Raw genomic sequence first — 27,426 nt, 5'->3', positions numbered from 1 at the left:
TTGCCTTTAGCCTTCATTGCTTCCTTCTGTAGATTTACCAGTTCACAGTGCACCAATCGCAATAGAGGCCACAACTGGCAGACAATACCCACACACCTGTCAGCTTCTAGAGTCCAGACCTAGCAGCCCAAAATAGTTTTGGTCTTGCCCACACCCAGCCGAGCATCCTCTAGACCTGCTTTCTCCTTGACTTCAACCCCTGTGTCTTACTTTGTTCTACTGGACTCCTCATCAGCCTTATAAGTGCTGCTTTCTCCTTCCCCTCCTGAGCTTTAAGTTGCGTGAAGTTTTTTCCACAGCCATTTGCTTGGTTAGCCCCTTTGGGGCTTTCTTCTCTGACATCTTTTCAAGATGCGGCTCACCATCAGAGCTTTCTTAAAAATTTTTCTTTCTCAGTCATTTTCTGTCCATAACTGTATAGCAACCTGTCCGTTAGCAACTGAACACGGGGAACTGTCCATGGGTCTTGAACATACATTTGTGGATTGTTTGGACAGAGGGCTCATCCACACTTCTGCATCTCCCATGCCTAGAAAACACAGGTCTGAGCATTTCTCCACTTGACCCACACTTTCTAGGCACGGGTCCAAGCAATTTTCCCCTTTCCTTGCTCCTTTCCCAGGGAAAACCCCAATCTTTGGAGCTAAATCAGAGAAAACATCAATCTGTAGAAAACCCAAATTGCTGCTCCAATAGAGTACTAAGTGAGGAGCTGTTTTCCCTGGGGGATAGCAGCAGGACAAGAGGAAGTGTGGATAAGCCCAGAGTCTTCCCCAGCTGCAGCTCTAAGAAACCTTGAAGCCCACCAGTACAAAGGACTCATTCTTCCATTTGCCCTTTTTGAAGTGCCGCTGGGATCTGTTATCAGGAATTTTGGATTGAAATATGTGAATGATGCATACGTACCCCCCCCCCCTCTCATTTGAACTGGGAGAGGCAATCTGGTGCTAGATTGATGCTTGGAGGTGGTCATGGACTAGATGTGGGCCAGTAAAGAGGATCTCATAAAGAAAATGTATTCTGAGTTCTGGTATACAGGAGCTGGGGAGATGAAGTAGGTCTATAGCTTGGGAGTTCCCCTGAATCCAGCACTGTTACTGGAGGCTCAAATAGTCTCAGTGGATAGGAGTGCCAGTTTCCAGCAACAGCCCCTTCCAGACAGAGATGACTTGGCCACTGTACCCTTGGTCTGGTGATGTCTAACTTAGATGATTGTAATGTGATCTACATAGTGTTTCCCTTGAAAACTATTTGGAAATTTCAACTGGTCCAAAATGCAACAGCCAGCTTTACTAGTCAAGGTTCTATTTAGAGCTCATATAACCCCTATTTTAAGACAACTGCACTGGTTGCTGTTTGTTTTCTGGCCCTAATTTAAGGTGCTCAAAGCCCTAAACCCCAGATATCTGAAAGGCCACCTCCTTCCCTACAAATCTCTCAGATAGACAGAAGAGGCCCTCTTGGTAGTTTCGTTGACGTCAGAAGTTCAGAGGCTGGCAGCCTGGGGTGGACATACTTCACGGTAGCCCCTAAACCATGAAACTCCCTCCTCACAGAGGTGCGTCTGTCACCTTTGCTATATCTTCTTATCTGGAAAACACACCTCTTTCCCCTGACCTTTGGCAGTTAAGATTTCTGTGGGACCTGCTTTCTTGTCTGGTGTATATTTATTTTATCTATTTTCATTTTAGAAATATTTTATTTGGCTTTAAAATTATACAGTTATAAATGTTGTAACCTGCCCTGGGACTATATGGTGAAGGGTAGGCAAGAAATCCAAATAATAATAATAATAATAATAATAATAATATTGAATTTATATACCGCCCTATACCTACAGGTCTCAGGACGGCTCACAGGATAAAATCAGAATGTAAAACTACAAAGTACATAATCAAATTAAAAACAACAACAACCCAATAACCACCCCCAACACATTTTAAAAGGGCATAGGATGTGGGTTAAAAACAGTTAAAACACTAAAAAGCAATTACAAAAATATTTTTTTAAAAACATCTTAAAAGCATTTTAACAGCATCGGTCCTTTTGAAGCCTGGGTCAGGTGGAGAGAGGCAGGAGTGGGCCCTCAGTCTCTCAGCAGGGTGGTCCTTTCTGGGCAGCAGCAGTCCAAATAAGCCTGTTGGGTACCACCCTGGTTGCAGATTGCTGAAGTTCTGTGTGGTGAGGATTTATATGCCACTTGGTTGTATGAAAACCTCTTAAGTGGCATAAAAAAAGGTAAAGGACCCCTGAAAGTTAAGTCCAGGCGCATATGACTCTGGGATTGGGGCGCTCATCTCGCTTTACTGGCCGAGGGAGTCGACGTTTGTCTGCGGACAGTTTTTCCAGGTCATGTGGCCAGCATGACTAACACGCTTCTGGCGAAACCAGAGCAGCACACAGAAATGCCATTTACCTTCCCGCCAGAGCGGTACCTATTTATCTACTTGCACTTTGACGTGCTTTTGAACTGCTAGGTTGGCAGGGGCTGGAACTGAGCAACAAGAGTTCACGCCATCATGGAGATTTGAACCACCGACCTTCCAATTGGCAAGCCCAAGAAGCTCCGTGGTTTAGACCACAACACCACTCACATCCCCCTTAAGTGGCATACAAAAATATAAAATAAGACATTAAAATTCTCAATAAAAATAATTATAAAACAGGTGTTTAAAAGTATTCTAAAGTTTAAAATCAGCAAAGCTAAAATGAAATAAAACACATCCAGTTTCTGGATAGGTTTGCCTAAAGAAAAATGTTTTAAGCTAGCAAAGGTCCTGCCTGATATTAACAGGCAGGAAGTTTCAAAGTGTGAATGCTACCACACTAAAAGATCAGTTCCCTACAAGTATTATGTGGAACTCATAACAGTGCCAGTTCCATAGACTGAAGCAACTGAGTGGGCCTATATGGGGTAAGGCGATCCTGCAAGTAAACTGGTCTTTAACTGTTAAGGGCATACTAATAGTAACACTTTGATTATCTTGGCCCTGTAGCAGATAGACAATCTGCTTAAAACATATTTTAATGTTTCATTTTGTATTTTTGTAAACTGCTTAGAGGTTTTCTTACCAATCAAGAGATATATAAATTTTATTAAGTAAAATTAAAACCAGTGCAGATCTCTGAGCATAGGGTTGCATACAGACAGGGTCTCACTGCTGTCAGCAACCGAGCTGCTAAAACTAACTGCAGTTTCTGCATAAAGTACAAGGGATGCCCCACACAGAGTGTGTTGCAGTAACCCAATATTACATTCAGCAGTGTCTCAACTACTGTGGTCAAGGCTTCTGGTCCAGGAGCAGTTGTAGCTGTCACACCAGTCAAAGGTTGTAAAAGGTGCTTCTAGTCACTGAGGCTACTTGCACCTCCACTGACAGAGCTGGATCCAGAAGTACCCCTGGACTGGATACCTGCTCCTTCAGAAAGTGCAGCCCTGTCCAGGGCAGGCAGTTGGCCAATTTCTTAGGCAGGGGAACCACACACCCACGGGGCCTCTGTCTTTCCAGGATCTATGCTCAGCTTATTTGTAGTCAGAGTAATACCCTCCAGCTCTTGTGGACTGTAACTCCTGTCATTCTGTCTGCGGCTGGTGTGTGTTGTAGTCCACAACATCAGGAGGGCACAGTGTTGACTATCTCTTTTCTAACAAATGGTCCTCACTGGACTGAGGAATGCCCTCATTTTCCAGCAAGTTCTAATCCTTTGGGAAACTTCACTTGTGAGGGTTTTTATCAAATGTACTTCAGTGTGTTTCTGCTTTAAAAGTGAAGCTTTGACTAACCATGATCAATATTTTGCATTCCATGCGTGAAGAACCTGATGTTAGAAGCTTCCTGTTGTTGGTAAAGGGGAGGGGGAAGCTGTTGTGCCCCTCCATATTATGGAATTGATCAATGTACCCTGGCAGAAGTTGGTTGGCTTTTCTTAGTAGCTAGTAAAAGCCTATATTCTTTAGAAGAAATTACTTCCTAGTGAGACTTCTTGTTTAGCTCTTCCTTTTCATATTCTGTATGGATGAGCTTTGAGTAGAGCACATGCTATGCATGTAGAAGGTCCCAGGTTTAATCCCTGGCATCCCCAGGTAGGGCTGGGAGAGACCCCTATCTGAAAAACTGGAGAATCACAGCTCATCAGTGTAGACAATGCTGAGCTATGTGGACCAGTCATCTCTCTTGATTTAAGACAGCTTTCAATGTTTCTTTGTGGTTCTGCCTATTATCCCTGAGAATTATAAGTTTCTTTTTTTGGTCTAGCTCAACTCCATTGAGGGGCAGTCTGCACTAGGGGCTCAACTAGCATTTAATTCTCACATACCTTTTTCCGTAATGAATTGAATTCAGCAGGCTTGTGAAGGGAGGTGCAAACTGTGATTACTGTCCATGGGTGAAGAGGAGTGGGTTGCTGTGAAGCTGGCCATAGATGATCCAATTTGGTTTCTTTCTGTGTTTGTTTCAGTGTTGGAAGGGCAGACTAATGACACCCATTTTTTCAGAGTACTAAAAACAAAAAAAGGGAATGTGAGGAGCTCTTCAAACTGGATAAATGTGTGTTAAATGGCAAACGTGATTCATTGTAAGCAAGTGCAAAGCAGTGCACATTGAGGCAAAAAAAAACAAAAAACCCCTCCCCCAATTTTACATATACAGGAGTATACTTTGTACAGTTCTGGTCAACTCAGCTGAAAAAGGACATTGTAGAACTCAAAAAGGTTAAGAAAAGAGCAGCCAAAATGACCGTCTGACTAGAAGACGCCCCCTGAGGAAAGTTACATCATTTGGGAACATTTAGTTTAGGAAAAAAGGTCATGATGACTCCAGTGAGGCTGCAGTGATGACTGCAAGTGGAGAGAGTGCTCTTGTTTTTCAGGTGTCCCATTAGGGCATCCGGTTGGCTAGTGTGATAAAAAGGTTCTGGACTAGATGGGTCTTTGGACCGATCCCATAACTCCCTGTGTCATGCACCTTCAGAGGTGTGGGCAATCACCCAGAGAGACACAGTTTTTGATTGCCTATTCTTCTCAGAGGCTGTGTTACACATTCACTTTAAGTGTCAGGGAGGTGTTCCAGGGGGCAGACAGGCTGCAGACGAATCTACATGCATCTTTCTGTGGCAACCCCCTTCCCACCCGATTGGGGATTTAGTTTGGAATTTAGCTTGTTTTGCTTGCAAGAGGCACTTCTTTCTTCAAGAGTGATAGGGTTGCTTGTTAGGTGGATTGATTAAAGCCCAGTTTTCCACTGGTGCTGCAGAGAGTTCCTAAACCAACATGCATTTTTAACAGTTGCTGAAAATTGCAGGTAGAGAAAATGCTGTTGTATTCAGGGTACTGCTTGTGGGCTTCCCATTGGTGCCTCTAGTTGCCCACTATGAGAACAGAGTGCTGGACTAGATGGGCCTGATTCTGCTACAGGGCTCTTACATTCTGATATGAATTGCTTTCTTCATCAGGCATGCAAAGTGAACTCTGGTCCGGAAAAACATATGCCAGAATAAATCTTTTAGCCTTAACACGCTAAAAGACTATTGCACTTGCTGAACAGGCTGACATGGCTAACGGTCTGGTATGCCTTCCTAGCTTTTTGAGAGGAGTGTGTGTGTATTAACACACGCTTAACTTCAGCATGAGTTTTAATTATGTTTTTAGCAAGAGAAACTCCTGAATAAAAAGGGGATCCTTTAAAGGCAAGTCGTTTTTAGTCTTTTAGGTGACAAACGATGAGTTTGTCTTTGAAATTCAGATTTTAAAAATATGCTTCTTATGATTGAAATGAAGAGAGTGTGGGAAAGTCTGCCTTCTCCTGCCCCCACTTGGCCTTTTGAGGTCCCCAGGATTTTGACACACTCAGTTTTGCCCTGGAGTTTGTGTAAGTTGGTCCTCATTGCTGACCTTTTGCTCTCATTTCCTTTCTGCAGCACCTTCAGCATCATGAGAGTGGAGTTGATGGGGAAAGCTGCTTCTACCACTGTGTCCTATGTAACTACTCCACCAAGGCCAAACTAAATCTCATTCAGCATGTTCGCTCCATGAAGCACCAACGGAGTGAGAGTCTGCGTAAGCTGCAGCGCCTACAGAAGGGCCTTCCCGAAGAAGAGGAGGACTTGGGCCAGATCTTCACCATCCAGAAGTGCTCCGCCCCTGATGCTGGTGAGTGGTATTTCTCACATGAGCAAAGTGTAGCTCTTCTTTCTGCCATTACAGTGAGATGTGTCTACTTCAGTGACACCAGGGTGTTGCTCTCTCAATTTCAGAAGGTGAGGAACAAGTTGGCCTCCGTTCATGACTGCAGTTGGGAAGGCAGCACTGGGATTGTGACTGGATTTTTGGCCCAGCACTCAGACACTTGTCTAGCTGAATAACGGTTTGCACTGACTTTCTGCTTGCTTGGTGGGACCAACATCAGCCAAGTTGCCTTGAAGTGGATGTGTGCGACTAGTGTTGTAGAAATCTTACTTGCATTTCATTCTCCTGTTGTAAGGAAAGCATCCAGCTGGCCTTCATGAGTTGTTTTATGATCTATAGAGACTGCTTACTGCCTGCTGTCTGCTCCTTTTCCTTTGGGATTACATTAGCACCAACCCTCCTGTGCCATAACCTGGCAGGTTCCAGGAAGTAAGGATTATGTGCAGGCAGTGGGGGTGGCAAGGGAAGGAGGCAGAGGCGTAGCGTGGAGGGCTGTCAGGGTGATGGCCTTGGGCGCATTTTTCTGAGGGACACTGTGCATTTGGCTCCTCACTCCGTCCTGCATTGCAAAGCTGGAATCTGATCTGAATGATTCACTTTGTGAGGCTGGGATCGAAGGGCGCCCTGCCAGCCCCAAGCCACTTTTCAAGGCTGGGATGATCCAGGGGAAGGCGATGCAACGCTGCCCTTCTTGGCTCTGGTGGAGGTAGGGTCACATTGGTGGTGAGGGCTGGACTGGCGCAGCAGACTCTGTTCACACTCTGCGTCCAACTGTCCCTGGTGCGCACGCGCACACCCCTGGGGCTGGCAAAACACGCTACACCACTGGAGGCAATGTATTGGCCCCATACTCAGCCCCCATCTAACGTGGTAGAGAAGACTGAGCTCCTTGTAGTGTGTTTTGTGCAGGGGCATTAATGATAGGAGGGTGGGTTAGGTTAATGCTATAGAAGTGTGGAAGAAGCCCCTTCCAATTCAAACTGGCCTATCCTCCAATTTGTTTGTTGGTGCATTTGTTTTCTAAAATAAAATAAAGTTTTCAAATCAGATTTGCTTAGGTTCAATGAGAACCTAAGAGAGAGAGAGAGAGAGAGAGTGGCAGAAAACAGATCCAGTGTGCAGCAGCCGTGAAAAGTGCAAATGCCATGTGAGGCATCACTCAGAAAGGAATTGAAAGTAAAACTGCTAATATCATCCAGCTGTTATACAAATCTATGTTGAGATCACACTTGGAGTACTGTGTATAGATAGTACTGGTTCCCTAACCTCAAGGAGGATATTGTTGACTAGAAAAAGAGAAGGCCAACTAGAATGCTCCTCATACAAGAAGAAGGGTTGCAGTCTTTGGAGTTTTTTAGTTTAGAACAAAAGGATGAGTAGAGAAATGTATAAAATTATGCATGAAGTAGAGAAAGTAATGAGAGAGATATTTTTCTATCTTTTTCATACTGCTTGGATTCAGAGCCATCTAATGAAGCAGAAATGTTAGAAGATTCAAGACAGACAAAAGAAAGTACCTCTTTACACAGTTCAAAGTTAAACTATTTGCTCCCACAAGAGGCAGTGATGGCCACCAACTTGGACAGCTTTAAAAGAAGATTAGACAAATTCATGTTGGATAAGACTATTGATGGTTCTTAGTTATAATGCCTATGTTCTACCTTCACTGTTGGATGCTTTGTGCTTCTGAATACCAGTTGTTGGAAGCTGCAGGAGGGGAGAGTGCTCTTGTGCTCAGATCCTGCTTGTGTGCTTCCCATTAGGGCATCTGGTTGGCCACTAGCTGGACTAGATGAGCCACTGGCCAGATCCAGCAGGGCTATTCTTTTGTTCCTATTTGTAAAGGGCTATCAGGTATATCGTAGGAATTTTTCAATAAGTTTTCTCTAGCATCTTGGCCGAAATTAAAAGTAAAGGGACCCCTGACCGTTAGGTCCAGTCATGGATGACTCTGGGGTAGCAGCGCTCATCTCACTTAACTGGCCTAGGGAGCCGGTGTTTGTCTGCAGACAGCTTCCTGGTCACGTGGCCAGCATGACTAAGCCGCTTCTGGTGAACCAGAGCAGCACATGGAAACGCCATTTACCTTCCCGCCAGAGTGGTACCTATTTATCTACTTGCACTTGACGTGCTTTCGAACTGCTAGGTTGGCAGGAGCAGGAAGCGAGCAATGGGAGCTCACTCCATTGCGGGGATTCGAACCGCCGACCTTCTGATCAGCAAGCCCTAGGCCCTGTGGTTTAGACCAGTGTTCCCCAACCTTGGGCCTCCAGCTGTTTTTGGACTACAACTCCCATCATCCCTCGCTAGCAAGACCAGTGGTCAAGGATGATGGGAATTGTAGTCCAAAAACAGCTGGAGGCCCAAGGTTGGGGAACACTGGTTTAGACCACAGTGCCACCCGCATCCTGGCCCAAATTAAGGAGAATCAAATGTATCTTCCCTTTGCTCGACTTCTGAGGCCTCCTTTGCATTTGCCTTTGCCTTTGTAGGCTTCCCTACTCCCTGCCTTCTTTGGCTCAGTTAAGTGCCATTCTCCTGTGTGACGGAATGCTGCCGTATGCAGAAGGGCCTGTCCATTTGTCCTAGCCAACCATAAACAGTCTCCCGGATTTCCTCCAAGGCTCTGCTAGGAGGGATGGCAGCAGTCCCTTCATTTGACAGCAAACAACAGCAAATTCATTGTGGTGAATATAATTATTTCAGCACCACTTCTAATCACAGCCTGAATCATAAGAATGCAAGAATAACCCTGCTGGGTCAGACCAAAGGCCCATCTAGTCTAGCATCCTGTTCTCACAGTGGCCACCCTATGGGAAGCTCACAAAGATGAGATGAGCACAGCAGCACTCTCCCCACTTGTGATTCCCAGCCACTGGTATTCAGGGGATTTCTGCCTCTGACAGTGGAGGAAGAACTAGTAGCCATCATGACTAGTAGCCCTTAACAGCTTTCTCAGTGAATTTATCTAAACCCCTTCTAACGTCATCCAAGTTCGTGGCAATCACAATCTATTGTGTGAGTGAGTTCCATAGTTCAAGTACGTGTTATGTGCTTTGTTTTGTCTGTCCTGAATCTTCCAGCCTCATTGGATGGTCCAAGGTTTTAGTATTCTGGAGAAACACCTCTCTATCTTATTTCTCCACACCATGTATAGTTTTATACACCTTTGTCATGTCCTCCCTTAATTGTTTTTTTTAAAAAAAAAATCTTTAAAAAGTTCAAATATTGTAATCTTTCCTTATAGAAGAGGCGCTGCAACCACTTGGTCATTTTGTTGCCCTTTTCTAAACCCTTTCCAGCTCTGCAAAATCCATTTCAAGGTGAAGCATCCAGAACTGCACACAGCGCAGTCACACTATAAATTTGTATAAAGGTATTACGATATTATCAGTTTTGTTGCCACTTTCCTAATTATCCTAATTCCTAATTATCCCTAACGTGGAATTTACCTTTCATAACTGTCACACACAGGGTTGACATCATAGAACCTCATCAGTCACTGCCAGTTGAGGCTTAATCAGTGCATATGTAAAGTTACATATTTTTTTTGCTCCATTGACTATCACTTTACCCTTCCTTATGTTGGATCTTATTTTCTATTTAAATGCCATTCACCCAGTTTGGAGAGTTCATTTTGGAACTCCTAGCAATCCCTTTCTGTTCAAGTTTGTTAGGTCCGCATACTGGTTGTCATGCACCGCCTCACTGCTTTCCCTGAACTCCAGGCCATTTATGAACAAGTTAAAAAGCACAGTTCCTGATACTGATCCTTGGGGGCAGGGCACTTCTGCTTCCTATTCTTTAACCAATTCCTGGTCCATAAGAGAATCTGACTGCTAAGCTTACTCAGGAGTCTTTGGTGAGGTACTTTTATCAACAGCTTTTTTGAAAGTCTAAGTACACAATGGTCATATTGACACTACACATTACACATGGCTTTCCCCAAAGAATCCTAGGGACTGTAATTTGCTAAGGGTGCTGTGCATTGGGGCTCTGTGAGAGGTAGACTACAGTTCCCAGGATTCTTTGGGGGAAGCCATGTGTGCTTTAAATGCATGGTATGGTTATGACCAAAATTAATTGGATCATCTCTGTCTATATGCTTGTTTACACTCAAATAACTCTAATGGGTTGTGAGACAGAAATTAGGCTTCCAGAAGCCACGCTGGTTCTGCTTTGGCAAGGCTTGTTCTTCCTTATGCTTCGTAATTCTATCTTTAGCAATGATTTCCACCAGTTTTCCTGGAGCAGACATTAAGCTAACTGACTTGTATTTTCTCAGATCTCCACTTGATCCCTTCTAAAAAATTGGTGTAACGTTGGCCACTTTCCTCAGGCTTGGAGGCTAACCGTACGGACATAGGAAGCTGCCTTGTCTTTTCTAACTGGCAATGACTCTCCAGGGTTTCAGGCAAAAAAATTTCCCAGCCCTATCTGGAATTGAACCTGGGACCTTCTGCATGCTAGGCAGTTGCTCTAAGCAACAGTCCTTACCCTTCAAGTTACATGGTTTTGTTAGAAAATCAGCAATTTAACATTCAAGTGTTTTTTAAAATTGCCTGGTGCATCCAAACCCTGTGATTTGTCACTTTTTAATTTGTCAATAAGACATAGAACCTTGTGACTTATTACCACTGTTCGCCTTTGTTCCTCAGACCCCCTTCCTGAGAGTTAGTTCAGGCACCAAGGATATGACTTACATCTTCCACTGTCAAGACAGATCAAAGAATTCACCTTCTCTGAAATCTCCTTTTCCTCCTTTAGCACACCTTTGGCTTCCTTGTTGTCCAAAGGTCCAACTACCTTGTTAGCCTGTCTCCTCTCTTAATGTATTTAAAGAGTTTTTATGTAGCTGGTCTTTGCTGAAAACATAATGTGCTCCTCAAATTTCTTTCTTTCTTTTTTGCATTACTTAATGTCTGTTTGAATATCTTTTGCCAAAGTTTGTGATTCTTTGGGCAAGACTTCTATTTTCTGAAGAAAGCCTTCTTGCCTCCTAATAATTTCTTGATTTTCCTGGTTAACCACACTGGCATCCTCTTAGCCCTGACCCCCAGTATACATTCTAGCTAACTTCTGTTAGAGTAGAGTGTATTGGTACAATCCCCAAGCATTCTAGAAACATTGGACCCTCTTTACTTTCCTTTTCAACTTCCTTTTTATCAGTTCCCTCATTTTTGGGTAGCTTCCTCTATTGGAGTCAAATGTCACCACTTACATCTCACACCAGGTTCTAGGTGCTGAGGTTTTGGCAGAAGAAGAACTTCATTTGTCCTCATGTGTTTGTGATTTGGGAGGCAAGAGAGGCAGCTGTGCCCAGTGGGTAGAGGAGGTGATGATGAAGGATATGAAGAGCTTAATCATTTTCATTTTCTGTTTTGCTCAAGGAAACACTTTCTCATGCCCCTTGAGGGTGTAGTATAAACTTATACACACACACCAAGCACTGGGTTAATGAAAGTCTCTAGCAGGAGCGCCTGGCAGGAAGGAAGTGGTTAGCAGGATTGTGGCAGGCAGAGTGAAGGCATGCTGCAGTTGCTCTGAAACGTGGCAGGAATCTCATAAACCTCCAGCTTGCTCCACCAGACACTTGTCATCAGCCGCTCATGGCTTTCATTAAGCAGCAAGAGAGGAAGCTCCAGCTGCTGACTTGTTCCAGAATGTTTTCCTTGTTCAGCTGCATCCTAAGCCCACAAGGAGCAGCCAGCTGCCAGATTGCTGAGCTGGGAAGCTTGGCAGTGATTTGGGGTCCCTCTGCTGGCTGCTTCTCATCATTAAAGGCATCCCTCCTCCTCCTCCTCCTCCTCCTCCTCCTCCTGCTGCTGCTGCTGCACAGGCCTGGTTCTTTTCACGTGTTGTGCTTAGCAGCCAGCCACAACATAGGTTTGACTTGGCCTGGCTGGGTCTCTGATGCTATCTTGCCCTTTTGTGCAGAGGCAAAGCCTCTGAAAGCTCTCCTGTCCCCATTGGATGACTTGCCCAAGGAACGCAGGCCCATATACATCTTCCCAACCTGCAGCAGAAACTGCAGGGCACAGAGGGCAGCACCCCACATGGTGGTCACAGGGTTTGAAAGCCTTGGTTGATAGACAATGTTCAAATACAGAATCAGTTCCCCCTACTGCTTTGTAATTTGCTCAGACCTTTGGGAGATCGGATTCAGTATGTGGAGAGGTTGTCGCTCAGTAGTAGACTCTGCTTGGCACATAGAAGGTTCCAGGTCCAACCGTTTAATAAAAGGATCTTGTAGCAGGTGGCTGAAAAGACCTTCACTGCATTAGACACAGGAGAGCCACTGCCAGACAGATGAAAAAATAGTCTAAGTTGGAATAAGGCAGTTAGGAAGCTACCTTATACTGAGTCAGCCCACTGGTCCATTTAGCTCAGTATTGTCTCCACCGAGGGCAGCAGCTGTCCAGGATTTCAGGTAGGAGCTCTGCCAGCCCTACCTGGAGAGCCAGGGATTGACCTGGGGAACATCTCTATGCAAGGCAGATGCTGCACCACTGAGCACAGGCCCTTCCCAATAGTTTCCCATGTTAAATAGGTTCCTTCTGTGCTCCTTCTGTGGTCTGCTACCAGTCAGGAAGCAATTCATGCATCACCTGTTCTCAAGTTTGGGGCTGGAGGCATATGTGCCTGGTGGTGGTGGGGCATCAGGCTTTGATGTGTTCTTTCTGTCTCCTGTATTTGAGATTTCTTTTTCAGCAAGTGTTTCTGGCATGTGGCATGGTTACACTTTCAGCTTGCAAATCCTTTTGAAGTGAGTCTCCTTGCAGTCCAGTGACATCTGAAAACATTTTTAGCCACTTGTAGTTCCAGGCTGTTGCATGCTGGCCTTATCATGCTGGCTAATGAGTAGCTCACTGGATACACCAGGCCAAACTTCCAGAAGCCAATAAATTAAAAGATTGGTTAGCTTTGCCTTCTGGTGCCTGACGGAATACAACACCCATACCTGTTTCTTCTGTAGCTAATGCTCCAGCCCATGAGTGTCCTGAACATACTCTTCTAGCACATTAGCATATTCACATGAAACATGTATGATTGACCTCTGGGCTCTCTAGGTAAAAGCTGGTATCTTTCTAGGCACTACCACCCTGCCCTAGACCAGACCAAGAAGATTCTCCCTAATTTCTTGTCATTCTCCTCCTTCATCCTTTGGCTTGTTGCTGGGCTGGGCTTGTCCTCTGCCCTCCACTGCTTGCTTTGCTGCTGCCTTTGTGGCAGGACAATAGCATTAATTCCAGCCTTTGCAGGCAGGCAGTGCCTGTCTGTTCCACTTGACTAGTACAGCTGCCTCTGCTTTCCAGGCCACCTCCCAGGGGCCCTTCCTCCTTCCTTCATTCCTGGTGTAAGGATTCTGGGGAAGGGGAAAGGTGACTGTATGGATTCCAGGATTGGAGAGAGAGGGGGGGGAGAGAAGAAGATATAGGCATATTAGTAGCTTATCAAATCAAATCAACCATGCTAGTTTGGCCGCTCTAGTGGTTCTCTGAAACCTAGTGTAGGGAGGGTGCCCTTCTCATTGTTTCCTAGAAGCAGAGGTACAAATAAGTCATTTTAGACCCTAAACATTTAATGGCCTTACAATGGGATTGTGTGTGTGTTCACATTCTGTCCTTGGCCCATTGTAGTTATAAATGACTTGGATGAAGGTATTGAGGGAATGCTAATCAAATTTGCAGATAGCACTACCTGAGAGGAGTAGCCAATGCCACAGAAGACAGAATCAGGATTCAAGTTGTCCTTAACAGATTGGAGAAGGGGGCCAGCACTAACACCATTAATTTCAATTGGGGCAAATATCAGGTTCTACACTTATGCAGGGAAGACCAGCTGACTTGCCAGTAGTAAATTTGAAAAGGATCTAGGGGTTTTAGTAGACCACAAGCTTAACATGAGTCGACAGTGTGATGCAGCAGCAAAAAAAGGCTAATGCTATTTCAGACTGCATCAAGAGACGTCTAGTGTCCAGATCAAGGGAAGTCATAGTACCTCTCTATTCTGCCTTGGTCAGAACACACCAATTTGTCCAGTTCTGGGTACCACAATTTAAGAAGGATATTGACAACCTGGAACATGTGCAGAGAGGGCAACCAAGATGATCAGGAGTCTGGAAACTAAGCCTTATGAGGAACAGTTGAGGGAGCTGGGTATGTTTCGCCTATAAAAGAGGAGACTGAGAGGAGATATGATAACCATCTTCCAATATCTAAAGGGCTGCCATATGGAAGATGGAGTTAGCGTGTTTCCTTCTGCTCTGGATGGTAGGAATTGTACCAATGGCTTCAGGTCACAAGAAAGGGATTCTGACTAAACATCAGGAAGTTCTTTCTGACAGTAAGAGCTGTTTGACAGTGGAACAGACTCCTTTGAAAGGCGGTGGACTTTTCTTCATTGGAGGTTTTAAGCACAGTGGGTGGTCATCTGTCAGGGATGGTTTACTTGAGATTCCTGCATTGCAGGGGGTTGGACTTGATGACCCTAAGGTTCCTTCCAACTCTATGATTCTGTGAGGTGGCTATGTGTATACCTTCATTTGTAAATCAGAACATTACAACTACTACTACATTCCTCTGATGTGAGAGAAAAACTAAAACTAAAAAGTTTTCCAAGCCTGTTTTCTTTTCTTAAAAAAATTATCTGTCCATGTTCAGTTTTGTATTTTAAACTTGCTAAATAGTACCATCATGACTGTAGGAATATATTGGAATTTCCTTTTGCTGCCCTGATGCCAAGTACATTTACTTGGAAATCAGCACCATACTGTGGTAGAAAAGGATAATATATTTTAAAGTAAAAATCACCAGATGAGCCCTGCAACTATGTACATGCCCAGCCAGTGGCTGACTATAAAACGATTAAAAAAGAAAGAAAGCAAAAGACAGAAATGGTGCTGCCGTGACTCTTGTTACCAACCACAGTAGGGCCCTATCAAGCACTTGCTTGGCCTGGTGCTGCTGATACTGGACTTCGTTGTTGTTGTACAAGTGGCCTCCTCAACTACGGGGCCCTAGACTTCAGCTCCAAAGTCCAGCCCTAGCTGCAGCACAACTTGGATGTTGTCTAGGAGATCCTTGCCATGAAAGTTGATGTGGAAAGTGCTGCACTCTCACAGAAGCTGTGGACTCTCTCTTTGGTCACAGAGCAAACCCTCTGTATTGAGGGTACACAAGGGTTAAGTGTTTTCTAGATCCTACCCTCTAAAATATTTCAGTTGAAATTATTTTAACAATTGGGGAAATGTTTGAGATTCGTACAGCATGTAAAAATTACGGAATGTGCATTTTTAGCTTACTTACTGAATAGACATCAGTCATGCTAAATCAGATCCCAATTGATTTATGATATTGCAATATTTTCAACTAAAATGTCCAGTTACAATTTTTCTGAAAAAGTGACATCACTGTATAAGCAACATGTTTCTGTCTACCGTTTTTAAAATGCTAAAAAGGTATTCATGTGACTCCTTTTCATCATAATAGAAATAGAAATGTGTTGTTGTTGTTGCTGCTGCTGTTGTTCCAGGGCTGCAACAATAACAAAACCTGACTGTAATTTGCTTTAATTATCGGATTAATGGGGTGGGTCCTTTTAAAAAAATGGTGTCAAAGGCCAGAGTAAAGAACATACAGTGGAAGCTGTAGAATACAAGAGTACAAGACACACCGCTGTGGGCTCCCAGGCTGCCATCCCCTGCACTTCAGGACATATCCTCTGCCCAACCCAAGAAAGTCTGTAGGGACAGGGGGAGTCTTTCAGATATTTTGGGCCTAAGTTGTTTAAGCCATTGAACCACCAATGTGAGCACCTTGATTTGGGCCTGGATATGAATGGAAAATCCATGCAAGCTGTTTTAAAACTGGTTATATGAGCTGTAAACGGAACCTTGTCTGGTAACTTGCCCACTGCAAGTTCCTGAGTTTTCTCCAAGGTCAGCCCACATAGAACACATTGCAACAAACCAATCTGGAGCACATGTTGTAGCCTTCTATCAGATCTAACCATCTCATAGTTACCTTTTCACAAGACGTGTAACTGCTTCTATTTGGGTTTTCCTCTGTTTTTGTTTTGTTAGCAAAGCTTGGCTGTGAACTTCTTGGGCTGGGTAAATGCCATTTCTGCTGATGATTTAAGAGCAGGTTAAAATGTTAGTTGTCCAATTTGTGCAAGGCAATGCTCTTCAAGTTTATGTTTGGGAAGATGGCTGTGCAGAGAAACCCAAAGTGGTTTTAGATACGGGTCAAAGAAGAGAGCTCCTCCTGTTTCTGCTCAGAGGCTGCCTCAGGCCAGGTGACAGGAGCAATTTTATTTTTTGAAACCTTGGCTTCGATGGCAACTCAGGGCTGCAGGTGTGTGAGGTGGGGAACGCCAAATCTGTGGCTCTAGCCAGCAACAAAAGTGGAGTTGTCATCCTTCACAAGCCGTGGCTTGTTGGCCAGACAGATGGAGCCTAGTTGCTTCTCCCAGTATGTCCACTTTGGCCAATGGAAAAAAGCTTCCTGGAATATGGCAGGGCCCTTCCCAGACCAATTGATGGCTGTGCACGTACACGGCAGCTCCCTCCACCCAGCCTGTGCAAACTGGCAAGTTCTAATCTGGTCATCCTTGGTGTTCTGCTAACAGGCTTCTGCCTCTGAGGGGTAATCATGCAGGCATAAATTCAGAAAGTTGCAAAGCTCTGAGCAGTCTTGTGAGCATTAAAAGTGTCCTCTTTGCCAGAAAGGTCGTTCATAACTTGGCTGCACTGCTGATGTACAGTCAGTGATATTGATTGATTAATGTATAAAAAGCACCAAATGCATTTGCTTCTATGAAAGAGAATAAAGTGCAGGCGAGTCTCTCTTTATTTTCACCTCATCCTTTTGTTTGAAGGACATTCCTCCCCCTTTTTTTGTTTTGCTGGCTTCGTTTAAGGGGGATACAAAAAGCCAGTTTCTGCCAAGTAATGTGTTCACAAAAGGAACATTGATTCACATCAGTGTCGCTTGAGTTACCCTTGCAAAGAAATGGTTCTTACATTAACCCTTCTGTTCATCAAAGATGAACTAAGACTCAGAATTAGCTCTGCCTCTCTCATCATAGAACTGGTTGCAAAAGAAGTATTGCCTCTGCTACTAATTGCTGCAAAAGGGGTCTTCGCCCACTGCACCCAGACTCGAAGATGGCTGCTTTTGCCCCAGCTCATGGCAAATTTTTGCTTCGTGGTTGCTTTGCTTTCCTCACCCTGCAGAGTCTGCTGCTTCTATGTCTACTCAATTGATCCTTCTTGGAAGGGGGGTTGACCCCAGTCTTGTTTTCCAATGGATGGTGGCTTTACTATTCAAAAACAGATTAGTCCTGATTGGCTGGTTTTGTTTCATCATGTCAAGCTGTTTCCCAATTCTTTGAAGTGGGACATGAATAGGAAGCAGAGAGAGGGCAAGGGGTGCTTAGTGGAGTCACTGCAGACCTTCAGTCAGCCAAGGCTCCAAGCCCCCACATATGCCTAGTATGTGTTTGTTCATGTATGTTTCTCCCAATGTGTGTGTGCGCACATGCATGTGCCTGCATCTCTTGCAGTGTCCAGTGTGGCTGAAGTATAGCTATCCTTACTGTACATCTCCTGCCTTGGACTCCTTTTGCAGGAGATTTTCCCACATGACCATTAGTGCAGCACCCCGTTAGAAGTATGTAGTGCCAAGAGCAATTGGGCACCTTTTCAGTGAATCCTTCTGGGTGGGGTCTGGCATTACATGAAACTGAATATGAGCTGGGGGGCGGGGGCTGTTTCCGATTCTGTACTCAGCAGAGCAAAACCCTGCAACCAATTTGTTTCCTTGAGGGCTAAAATATAAGACGCCCACTCCCCCCACCTACCCCCTGTCTTCAGGAGGAGCTTGATTTTTCTACAGCTGCTAGGAATGGCCAAAAGAGGCAAACAATGAGTTTGAAAATCTGAGGATGATGGGGGTTGGATGCTTTGCAGTCAGCCTGCTGAGCGTGAATCCATTTTCTCGCCTCCCTCTCTGCAGAATAAATTAGAATTTGCCTGATCTAATAAAATGGCTCCATCTCTCTGCCATCTTTCCCTCCCAGCCTCCGCTGCTCAGCCATAGTGCAGGCTGTTTGCCTCTTGTTTCCCTCTTACATGAGCCTGCTGGCTTGGAATGGAGCTCATGAGCATGTACCACAGATTGGGGGGTATGGCTGGGCAGGACATTTGTTACAGCAGCCTCTCTCTTTGTTTATTGTCAGGCCTGTTAGGTGTTTAATGGAGGTGGCTGCCAGGCTGCCAGAAGAAGCCCTTTTCTGTGGTGTGTGGGGAAATAGCAAAATAATAGTTGTGGATAACAACTGAGGATGGGCAGGAGTGAAAAGTGGCAGTCAAACTGACACAACAGCCCTGCACCCCTGCTCCTTATCCCATCACATCTCACACTTCATGCCTTTGCTACAGGCTACGGATGGGCTTGTTGCCACTTGACCCTCTTTTCCCTTTGGATTTTGATTTCCTAAATTATTTGTTTCCCCCTGATTTTGCAGTGTGTCTTAGGATTGCTTGCTTCTGAGAAGGATCCTACTAAGTCAGGGGTCCGCATGTGGCTCTTTTACACCTTTGCCGCGGCTCCGGGGCGGATACTAGCGAGGGGAGGAGGCGCATTGTGTGCCCCGACACTCCCCACTGTGGCGGGCGCTGTACTGGCTGTGACGTCGCATGGGGGCGGTGCGTGCGTTAGTCACGCACCGTCCCGACGTCACCTTCCCGCCCGCCCGCCCGCCCGCTACATTGTAAGGGGCATGTACGCTGGTCACTGCATTGAAAGGGGGCATGTACGCTGGTCATTGTTTTGAAGGGGAGTGAAGAACACACACACACAAAAAGGTAACTTGTTAATTTAATGTTTATTTCTATGAGGAGGAGTAATTCTGAGGGGTCAAACAAAGAAATAATAAAAAAGTGACAAAAAAGTTATTTTTATAATGACAAGTTTTGCGGCTCCCAGTTTTTTTTCCTTCGGAAACGGGTCCAAGTGGCTCTTTTTGTCTTAAAGGTTGCAGACCCCTGTACTAAGTGTTAAAGACCTGTTTTAAAAATAGACCAAACATTATCTTTGAGACTTGAGCAGGCTGTCCTCAAGGTAGCTTTCATTTTTTGAACTTTTTGATATTTTTCTTTAAATTTGGTGCTAAGCAGCTATTTTGACTCCTCCTCTGTGTTAATCTCTGGCTGGCAGTGCACATAGCCTAGCCTGGGGCAAACCTTTCTCCATACACCACCAACTAGATCACTAAAGCAGTTACTGATGGTGTTCTATGCCAAAGGTATGCTAATTTCGAACACTGCAGAGAATATATAACTAACAGGTTCCTGGTACGTACGTGTGTGTGTGTGTGTGTGTGTGTGTGTGTGTGTAAGTAAGTGTAATCATCTGACAAAAATGTGTCAGTTGCACAGGTAGAGGCCTGGTTTGCACATATGTTAAGGCAAATTGTAGCTAAGTGTAAACAAGCGTGTGGGTGCTTGGAGGAATCTTGTGGCTACTTCACTTTCCCCCCAGTCTTTCTGTTGCTGTACTACATAGAGCCAAGCGATGGTTTGGCTTAGCATTACAGCCAATTCCAAGCTCCTGATTTGCTTCACTACACAACCGTGAGCTGTAGCCAAGGTTTGTTCTTGGCTTACTGCTTTCAGTTTGGTTTGGAGAGACAACCTGTGAGCCCAGGCTCAGACATAACAGTAAGCCAAACTAAGGCTTGCTTCCAGGTAGTACAGTGGCAGTAGGACCAGGGAAGTAGCTGTGATTTTTCTTCTGAGTACCTGTACACTCACTTGTTCACACTTAACCATGGTTTGGCTTGGTATTACATATGAACTGGGTCACATTTTAATGTTTAGTGTTGGATTGCATATTTAAGCCAATAAAAAATTAGGCTTTCTGTCCAAAATAAATTATTCAAACCAGTAACAAATCCGTAGTGCCACACCTTGTATATACGTTCCCTGTGCAGATACTTTATTCCAAACTCCAATTTTTAAAAAGGAATTAAGGGAATATGCTTGCTTGTTTGTTTGTTTGTTACAAAGCAGTGGGGCAGAAAGGGAGATTTAGGATAAATGATGAGTGGTAGGGGAGTAGTGGGAAATAATGGTGGTGTGGTGGAGAGCCATAAGTTGTGCAGGACACAACTGGAGCCGCTGCCCTTGAACACTATGACTTTTTGCTTGCAGTTGCTTACCTGTTGTTTAAACGTATTTCCACAAACAAAAGTCCAGCAACACATGCTTGATTTTTCAAGTGAAAGCCGAGATTTTCATGATTTGATGCCAGTTGTCAGATGACATGAGCGTAGGAGTACGGCAGCCTCCCTTTGTGCAGCTGAGGGTTCTCAGATTTGCGGTCCTCTGTCACATCATGCTGTTCCTTTGTAGAGAATTGCTCGCCACAGGCAAATGCTGTAGGAGGTGGCCAAGCCCAAGGATCTGTATGTCTCACTTGGGCTTCTGCCTATATGGAGAACAGGGCTCCAGATGGAGTCAAGGAGGAGAGGCTCTCTTCTTTATGCGATTACATTTATGGCAGAGAAGAAAATGCTTGAAGCAATCAGCATGAAATTCTTAATTGCTTTGCTTACTTCTATTCCCCTTGTGGGATAGATTGTGCAAATGCAGGAGCTGCTGGCCCCTCATGGCCTTGCCTTCTACACTATTTTTAACCAGTGCTTTGTTTTGTAAAGATGCGCAGAGCATCCCTCTCCCGGATGCCACAGAAGAGCAGGAGGGAAGCACTTGCTGAGAGCTCCTTGAGTTGATAGGCTGTTGTTGCTCCTGCCAGGTATTTGTGGCTGCTCTGTCTGGCTTGACTGCCTCTCCTTTCTCCCATAGCTTTGTTCAAGGCTTCTGCTTTGTTATCCCCCCTCCCCCCCCCCACCAGCCACTTCAATGTGGCCCACATCCCTCCCTCAGATGTGTTTCTTCCTTTTTGAGTTTCCAGCACGTGTCTCAGGAGGATGTGAAATCCAAGAACCAGATCTCTGAGATTTCAGAATAAAATAAAAGTAAACTCTGCTTGAAAACACTTTAGCAGGAAAGCCAGGCTAATTGTAAATCAATGAGTCTTAAAATGCAGCATTGATCTCCAGTTAGAAGTTTGAAAGGGAAAGCGGTAATTACTGTGCTCCAAAGGTAGCTTTTTCTCTCATAAGTTCTGGGCAGAAAGAAGGCTCATTAAGGGCAGCAATTTGGAATCTGGGTAATTAGTTTAAAAAGTACTTTTGTGATGTGATTTCCTGAGTTGGAAATGACTGGAGTCTTCCCACCTTTATAGTTTAGCCCCGATAAATCAAATCTTGTCGATGGCGTGTAGATCCCTGGAGGTCCAGTCTGCTTGCAAAGCTGAGGGCAGCCATGGGGCAGCACCCCTTCCAACACCTTCAGCCTGCTGTATTTGTGTGGAGTCAATTTCAATTGTTCTTGGGCCAAACAACTTGTAAGCACTGTGTTCCTTTGAGGAAGGAAGCTGGGAAGTGGCTGAGACTGATCCAGCCACCCTTCCCAGATCTTCAAATCAGCTTCTTTTCCTCCTCACACTCTGTCTTGTCCAGGAACCCAAAATAAGATAGCAACTGCCCTCAAAGTGTTTTCTTTCTATTTAGACACCAGACTGCTGCATGGGTGGGTGGGCAGCCACCTAGGAGGTACCGAGCCCATCACCAGGGGTGCCCCAGACCGGAGCAGCAGCAGGCAAAGCCCCACAGGACTGATAGCAACTGTAGCAACCAAATACTCAGAGGAGGAGGAGGACAAGCCTCTTTCCTCCCTTCTCCATATCCTCCTCCTTTGATGAGAGAGCTCCTTAGCCCCACACAGTGGACACAGAGGCAGGAACAGGAGGATGCATCTTTGCCAGGACAAGAGGCCAGCTTCCAGGTGCAGATCTACCCCCCTTTTATAGGGAGGGAGGTGAGTTGTCGCCGGACAAGGAGAGAAAGGAGATAATTCATCCATACTTTTCCTGGGCCCAGACATTAGACAGCTCTTGGAGAAGGTGTGTAAGTGTGACAGTGAACCTCCCTGAATAGGTTCAGCAGGCTGAGAAACAGCCTCAGGCCTCAGACAATGGTTTGAAGGCCTTCCCAAAGCACAAGGCCATCAAGAGGGTTTTACCCTTCCCAGAAGAATTTGAAGAGAACATTTTGAATGAATGGCAGATTCCTGGAGTCTCCAAGGCAGCACACTCTGTCATGAATTGTCTATTCCTTTGATAAGCGTGCCCTGGAGTTGTTCAAGGTCCCACTTGTACATGCCCCCCTTTTTAATTTCACATGGGTTTATGGTGTCCTGCAATGGGGATGACTTCCCCAAGAACAAGAGGGCAGAAGTCTTGCTTGCATGAAGCCTCAGCCTTTGCCATTAGGGTCTCAGAAGCAGCCTCATTCATGGCCAAAGCTTGCCTACATTGGGGTTCAGGCCATGCTGAAACGAGCCCCACTCTAGGCCATCTACCTACATCAAGGAATAACAAAACTTTCCAAGCCATAGTCCTACATGGTTGATGCCTCAGCAGATACCTTACAGTTCTCTATGAAAGCCACGACAACAGACTTGGCAGTGCACAGGCAGCTCTGGCTTAAGCAATGGCATACAGATGCTAAGTCAGTGGCCATCCTGGCCAATGACCCCTTTAAAGGGAGCAAGCTCTTCAGGAAAGGGCTGGAGGATGCCCTGGTAGAGACCAGGGACAGAAATAGGGCACTCCCCAATAAGCAGGTGAAGAGGAAGGGCCAAAAGAACCATTACTCTTCCTTTTGGAAGGGCTCCTTTAACTGCCTCTTTGACATACACCGTGCTGCTCCCTCCAACTGGAAAGGGCAACATACTATGGGGGAAATACCCCAAGTCTCCCATAATGCAAAGAAAAGGAGGTGGAAATTCTAGCCAGCAGAGGGGAACCTTTGATCCATCATCCCCTTCAGCAAGAATGGCCAATGGTCAGGCATGGTGGGAGTTCTAGTTCAGCAATATCTCTGAGTTCCCCCACAATAAAGTTTGTAAGTTTTCTGCCCTAGGGTTTGTAAGGTAACTGGTTCCCTTTCTCTTTGCCCCCGCTTTTCTGAGTCCAGCAGTGTGCTGCAGCAGCTAGTGTGTGTAATTCACTTATGGAAGAGTAAAACCACAGCTAGAATACTGACAGTCCTGGGCTTCTCAAAAGTTTTGCTGCTGCTCACAATTGGCTGGTTTGAGTAGCATGTGGACTTTGAGCTCATCATCATATATTTATTTATATCCCACCTTTTCCCCCAACAGGGACTCAAGGTGACTTACAGAAAAAAATAAGAACAGCTAAAAACATTTTTTAAAAAAATCATTAAAAACAATTAAACATTAATACAATTAAAAGCTAGATCTATTAAAACATACACAACAAAAGCAGCACAACACCAGCCCTTTCATTAAAAGCATTCAGTTCCCAAAAGCCTGTTAGAATAAATCCTCACTTCCTCATTAAATAATTTGCTAGTTTCTTTTCGAGCTGCTTCTAGCCTATGAAAAGTGACATTTGCATCCTTAAATATGAACTTCTTCCCTCAAAAAGATCAGCACCACCATATTTCTCTCCCTTTCCTCACCACCCTCTGGTGTATCTTGTTTTGTGGCCTCATCACAGCACCATCTCTACCCCCTCCCCAGCTGAAGTCATTGAATACCTTGTACCCATTGACTGCCCATGGTATAACTCCCCTTTTCCCATTAGAATTGTAGATGAAACAAGTAGAGCTTCTGGATTTCCCCATATTTATCAGCAGGTTGCTCTCATGTCTGCATATACAGTGGCTTGCGTATACAGCACTCAGAAAGACCCACAAGATGTTGCAGTCTTGAGTATGCATCTGTAAGAGGAGGGGTAATATATTTTCTGGGAGTGCAGGCCTTGCATGATTATGGATGCCTGTACTGATGGATTTCTCATGCACATTTGTATGTGTATAGAGAAAGAGTGCGATGAAAATGTCGTGTATTGTGCAGGAGAAGAGGTGTTTTGCCATACAGACCCACACATGGCCAATGAGGGCCTGTGGGGAAGCTGGCTTAAGAAGAATGAGAAACCCTTGCAATGAAAGCTTCTTTGCTCTGCCTTGAACTCCCACCTTCTAACAAACAGGGAAGCGAATGGCAGCCGCTGGCCAGAAATTGATTACATTAATTGATATGCCAATAAGTGAGCTTGTTACATCTGCCATTGGTTAGGCCAACTAACAAGTCCTGCTGATCAATGAAACCAATAAAGATTTCATCCATTAATGAGCAACATGGTAATTAATGTTATCCATAAACCAATTAGCCTGGGTAGCTAATGTGCTTGTTAGTGCAGTGAATGGCAGATTGTGGTACATTTGGGGGAGGAGGGCATCAGCTGCAGTCATGAGAACAGTAGTCCTGTTCAGGTTTGAAGGAAACGGGAATAACAGTGGACATTACTTGGGAAAGACAAAGTACAGAAAAATCCACTGTGAGGCTCTCCTCAAGGCCCTTTCCTGTTAAGCAGCACCCAGTTGATGAAGACCATCTCAGAATCAGCTGGTTGTATTTCAGGGATGCGGCAAAATTCTTTTGGAGGGGAAGAAAATTGGAGTAGCCAACATTTTTTGTTCCCCAGAAAGTCCTGTTCTCAGGTTTTGGTTTAATTTTAGAACTGTCAGTTTTTTACTGGTCACTGGAGGCCACCATTATAACAAGATAATAACGGCCCTTCTGCTACGACAGGCCAAAGGGGACCATCTAGTTCAGCATGCTGTTCTCACAGTGGCCAAGCAGATGCCTCAGTGAAGCCTGCAAACAGGACTCTCCCCCACTTGGGATTCCCAGCAGCTGACATATGAGACATACTGCCTCCGACACCAGACAGCATTTTGGTGTACTGTGCTTGAATATGTATAGAAAAACACACACTCTTTACAGAAGGGTGGGCCATTCCTGCAAGCCCAACAGCTTATTTAATTTGAGAAGCACAGGGCTAAATACACTTCTGAAGAAAGGGCAGAGGTTGTGAAAATAGATTGTCACTTTGTGCCACTCCCTGAAACTTTATAAGCCTGTAGTACTAAGGAAAACTCTTTTTGTTTCTTCATTACATTTGTAGTTCTCGTCCCCCCCCCTCTCTCCTGCCTTGCAAAAATCCAAAGATTGTTTATGCAAAAGTGGCCTAAAAGTTTTAAAAGTGATCCCATGCCCCCTTGTTTTTTCAGATGTGGAGGAGGAGGAAGTGGAGCTTTCTAGAGCTTGACTAGTTAAAAGTAAGCCTTGTAGAGTTCATTAGGACTTATTCCTAAGTACATGTGATGATGAATCGTCAAAATGATTTGGAGAAACGAAGTTGGGGATAAAGTCAGTGGCACAATTTCAGGGAAGTGTTTGGGGCTCAATTTCACAAATGTTGCGCCAGCTCTAGCTTCTGCTCAACACAGACACTTCCTTTTGTCATCTATGGAGAACTGTGTTTGCTCAATCACATTTCTTCCCTGCTCCCTTCTTAGTGCTCAGAGAGACCAATAGTTTTAAAAATACAACACAAAGCTGGTGAGGAGAAATTAAATTAAAATGATATTAAAATTGCCCTAAGCCCCACCCCAAATTTATTTCATAAAATTTATGCACCAGCTGATTGTAAAACACTTCAAAGTTGTTTGCAAAAAGACTAAAACAATAAAATTATCAGTAAAAATAGTGAAAAACAATAATTTAAAACATTCCAACAATAATTAAAATCTACAATAAGTTAAAAACATATTAAAGCACATATAAACTTTCTACAAATCTAGGTAGGCTTGTCTAAGCAAAAAAAAGTTTAACAGCCACCAAAAGGAATACAGGGAAGGTGCCTGTCTAATGTCAACAGGCAGGGAATTCCAAGTCGTAAATGTCTTTTGCCCCTCCTCCTCTGCTTCAGCCTTGGGCTCTGAACTGCTCCCTGTCACTGGCTCTCCCTGCTCACCAAACCCTGTTGCCTCTTCAACATCCAGCCCCTCTTCCCAATCTTCTCCCTCTGATCTCTCCTCAGTGTCCCACCACCAATCCCCTGGCCCTGAGCTGTCCTCCTTTGGGGGTTCCTTGTCTGGTGCCTCCCATGACTCATCTTCAGCCAGCCAGTTCCTGACACCATAGCTGTGGTGTCAGTCACAGCTGGGAAACGGTGTTTCTAACCACTGAGACTGACCTGGGCAGCCAGTGACAAAGCTGGACTCAGAAGCACTTCCCAGACTGTGAACCTGCTTATTCAGAGCAAGTACAACTCCATCCAGGGTAGGCAATTGACCAATTTCTCAGACACAGGAACTGTTCATCCACAGTGCCTCTGTCTCACCAGGATTCAAGCTCAGCTTTTTCTTCTCATCCATCTCACCATTGCATCCAAGCATTGGTCCAGGGACTGCACAGCCTCTCCCGATTCTGATATGGAGACACAGAGCTGAGTAACATCAGCACACTGCTGACACTTTGCCCCAAAACTCCGAAGGACCATTCCCAGCGGCTTCATAGAAATATTGAATAGCATTTGAGATAGGATAGTTTCCTGCGGCATCTCATAACAAAGCCTCCAGGGGCCAAAAAGCACTCTCTTAATGCTGCTGTCTGGGTTCAGTCCTGAAGGTAGGATTGGAACCACTATCACACAGTGCCCCCATTCCCTGGAGTCAGTCTAGAAGGATGACATGGCCAGTGGTATCAAAAGCCAACAAGAAATCAAGAAGCAAGAATAAGGTCATACTCTCACTGTTTTCCTCTCCTCAAAGGTCAGCCATCAGGGTGACCAAGGCCAACTCAGTCCTGTGGCTAGGCCTGAACCCATTTTGGAATGGATCTGAACAAACAAGTCTTGAGTATTCATGGAACCACTTTAGGGCTTAAACTTAGAAACACAGCTCGTAGAAGGAAGTTCATTGTGGTTTAGTTGCTACAGTGGTGCCTCTGTATGCCTGTCCTGTGTGCTCCATGTGGTGGAACATAAAGCTATGTTTAGGGAGAGGGGTTATGCTAAGAGGATTTGGGAACATTGCTGACTCCCCCCCACCTCCACCCCACTTGTCAGGAGGTAGGCCATCATCTTCTGTGCCAGCTGGCTGTCTAATGCTTGTCTTAACACTTTGTTTAAAAATCAACATATTTATAAAATTCAGTTGAGCCCTGGCCTATTACCAGGACTGTCTTTGCCGGCAGTTGCCCCCCTTCCTCCTCCAGAGAGCACATTTTAGAGATC

The 27,426-nt window shown here is 44.9% G+C and overlaps 1 protein-coding gene across 10 annotated transcripts in view; it reads left to right on the top strand.

Annotated features, from left to right (window-relative positions):
• ZFHX3 (zinc finger homeobox 3) overlaps positions 1 to 27,426 on the top strand; it is a 176,311-nt gene that overhangs the window by 97,354 nt on the left and 51,531 nt on the right. For 9 of the 10 annotated variants that reach the window (XM_077931649.1, XM_028739851.2, XM_028739846.2 and 6 more), the window contains one exon: positions 5,917 to 6,148. The exons of the other annotated variant lie outside the window; for it this stretch is intronic. In XM_077931649.1, coding sequence (XP_077787775.1) covers positions 5,917 to 6,148 — 232 coding nt within the window. The remainder of the gene's footprint in view (positions 1 to 5,916; positions 6,149 to 27,426) is intronic. 10 annotated transcript variants of the gene reach the window in all.

The sequence above is a fragment of the Podarcis muralis genome, chromosome 7 (genome assembly GCF_964188315.1).
Source record: "Podarcis muralis chromosome 7, rPodMur119.hap1.1, whole genome shotgun sequence".
Classification (NCBI taxonomy): domain Eukaryota; kingdom Metazoa; phylum Chordata; class Lepidosauria; order Squamata; family Lacertidae; genus Podarcis; species Podarcis muralis.
The sequence above is the reverse complement of the archived record's forward strand: the minus strand, read 5'-3'. Positions and strand labels throughout refer to the sequence as shown.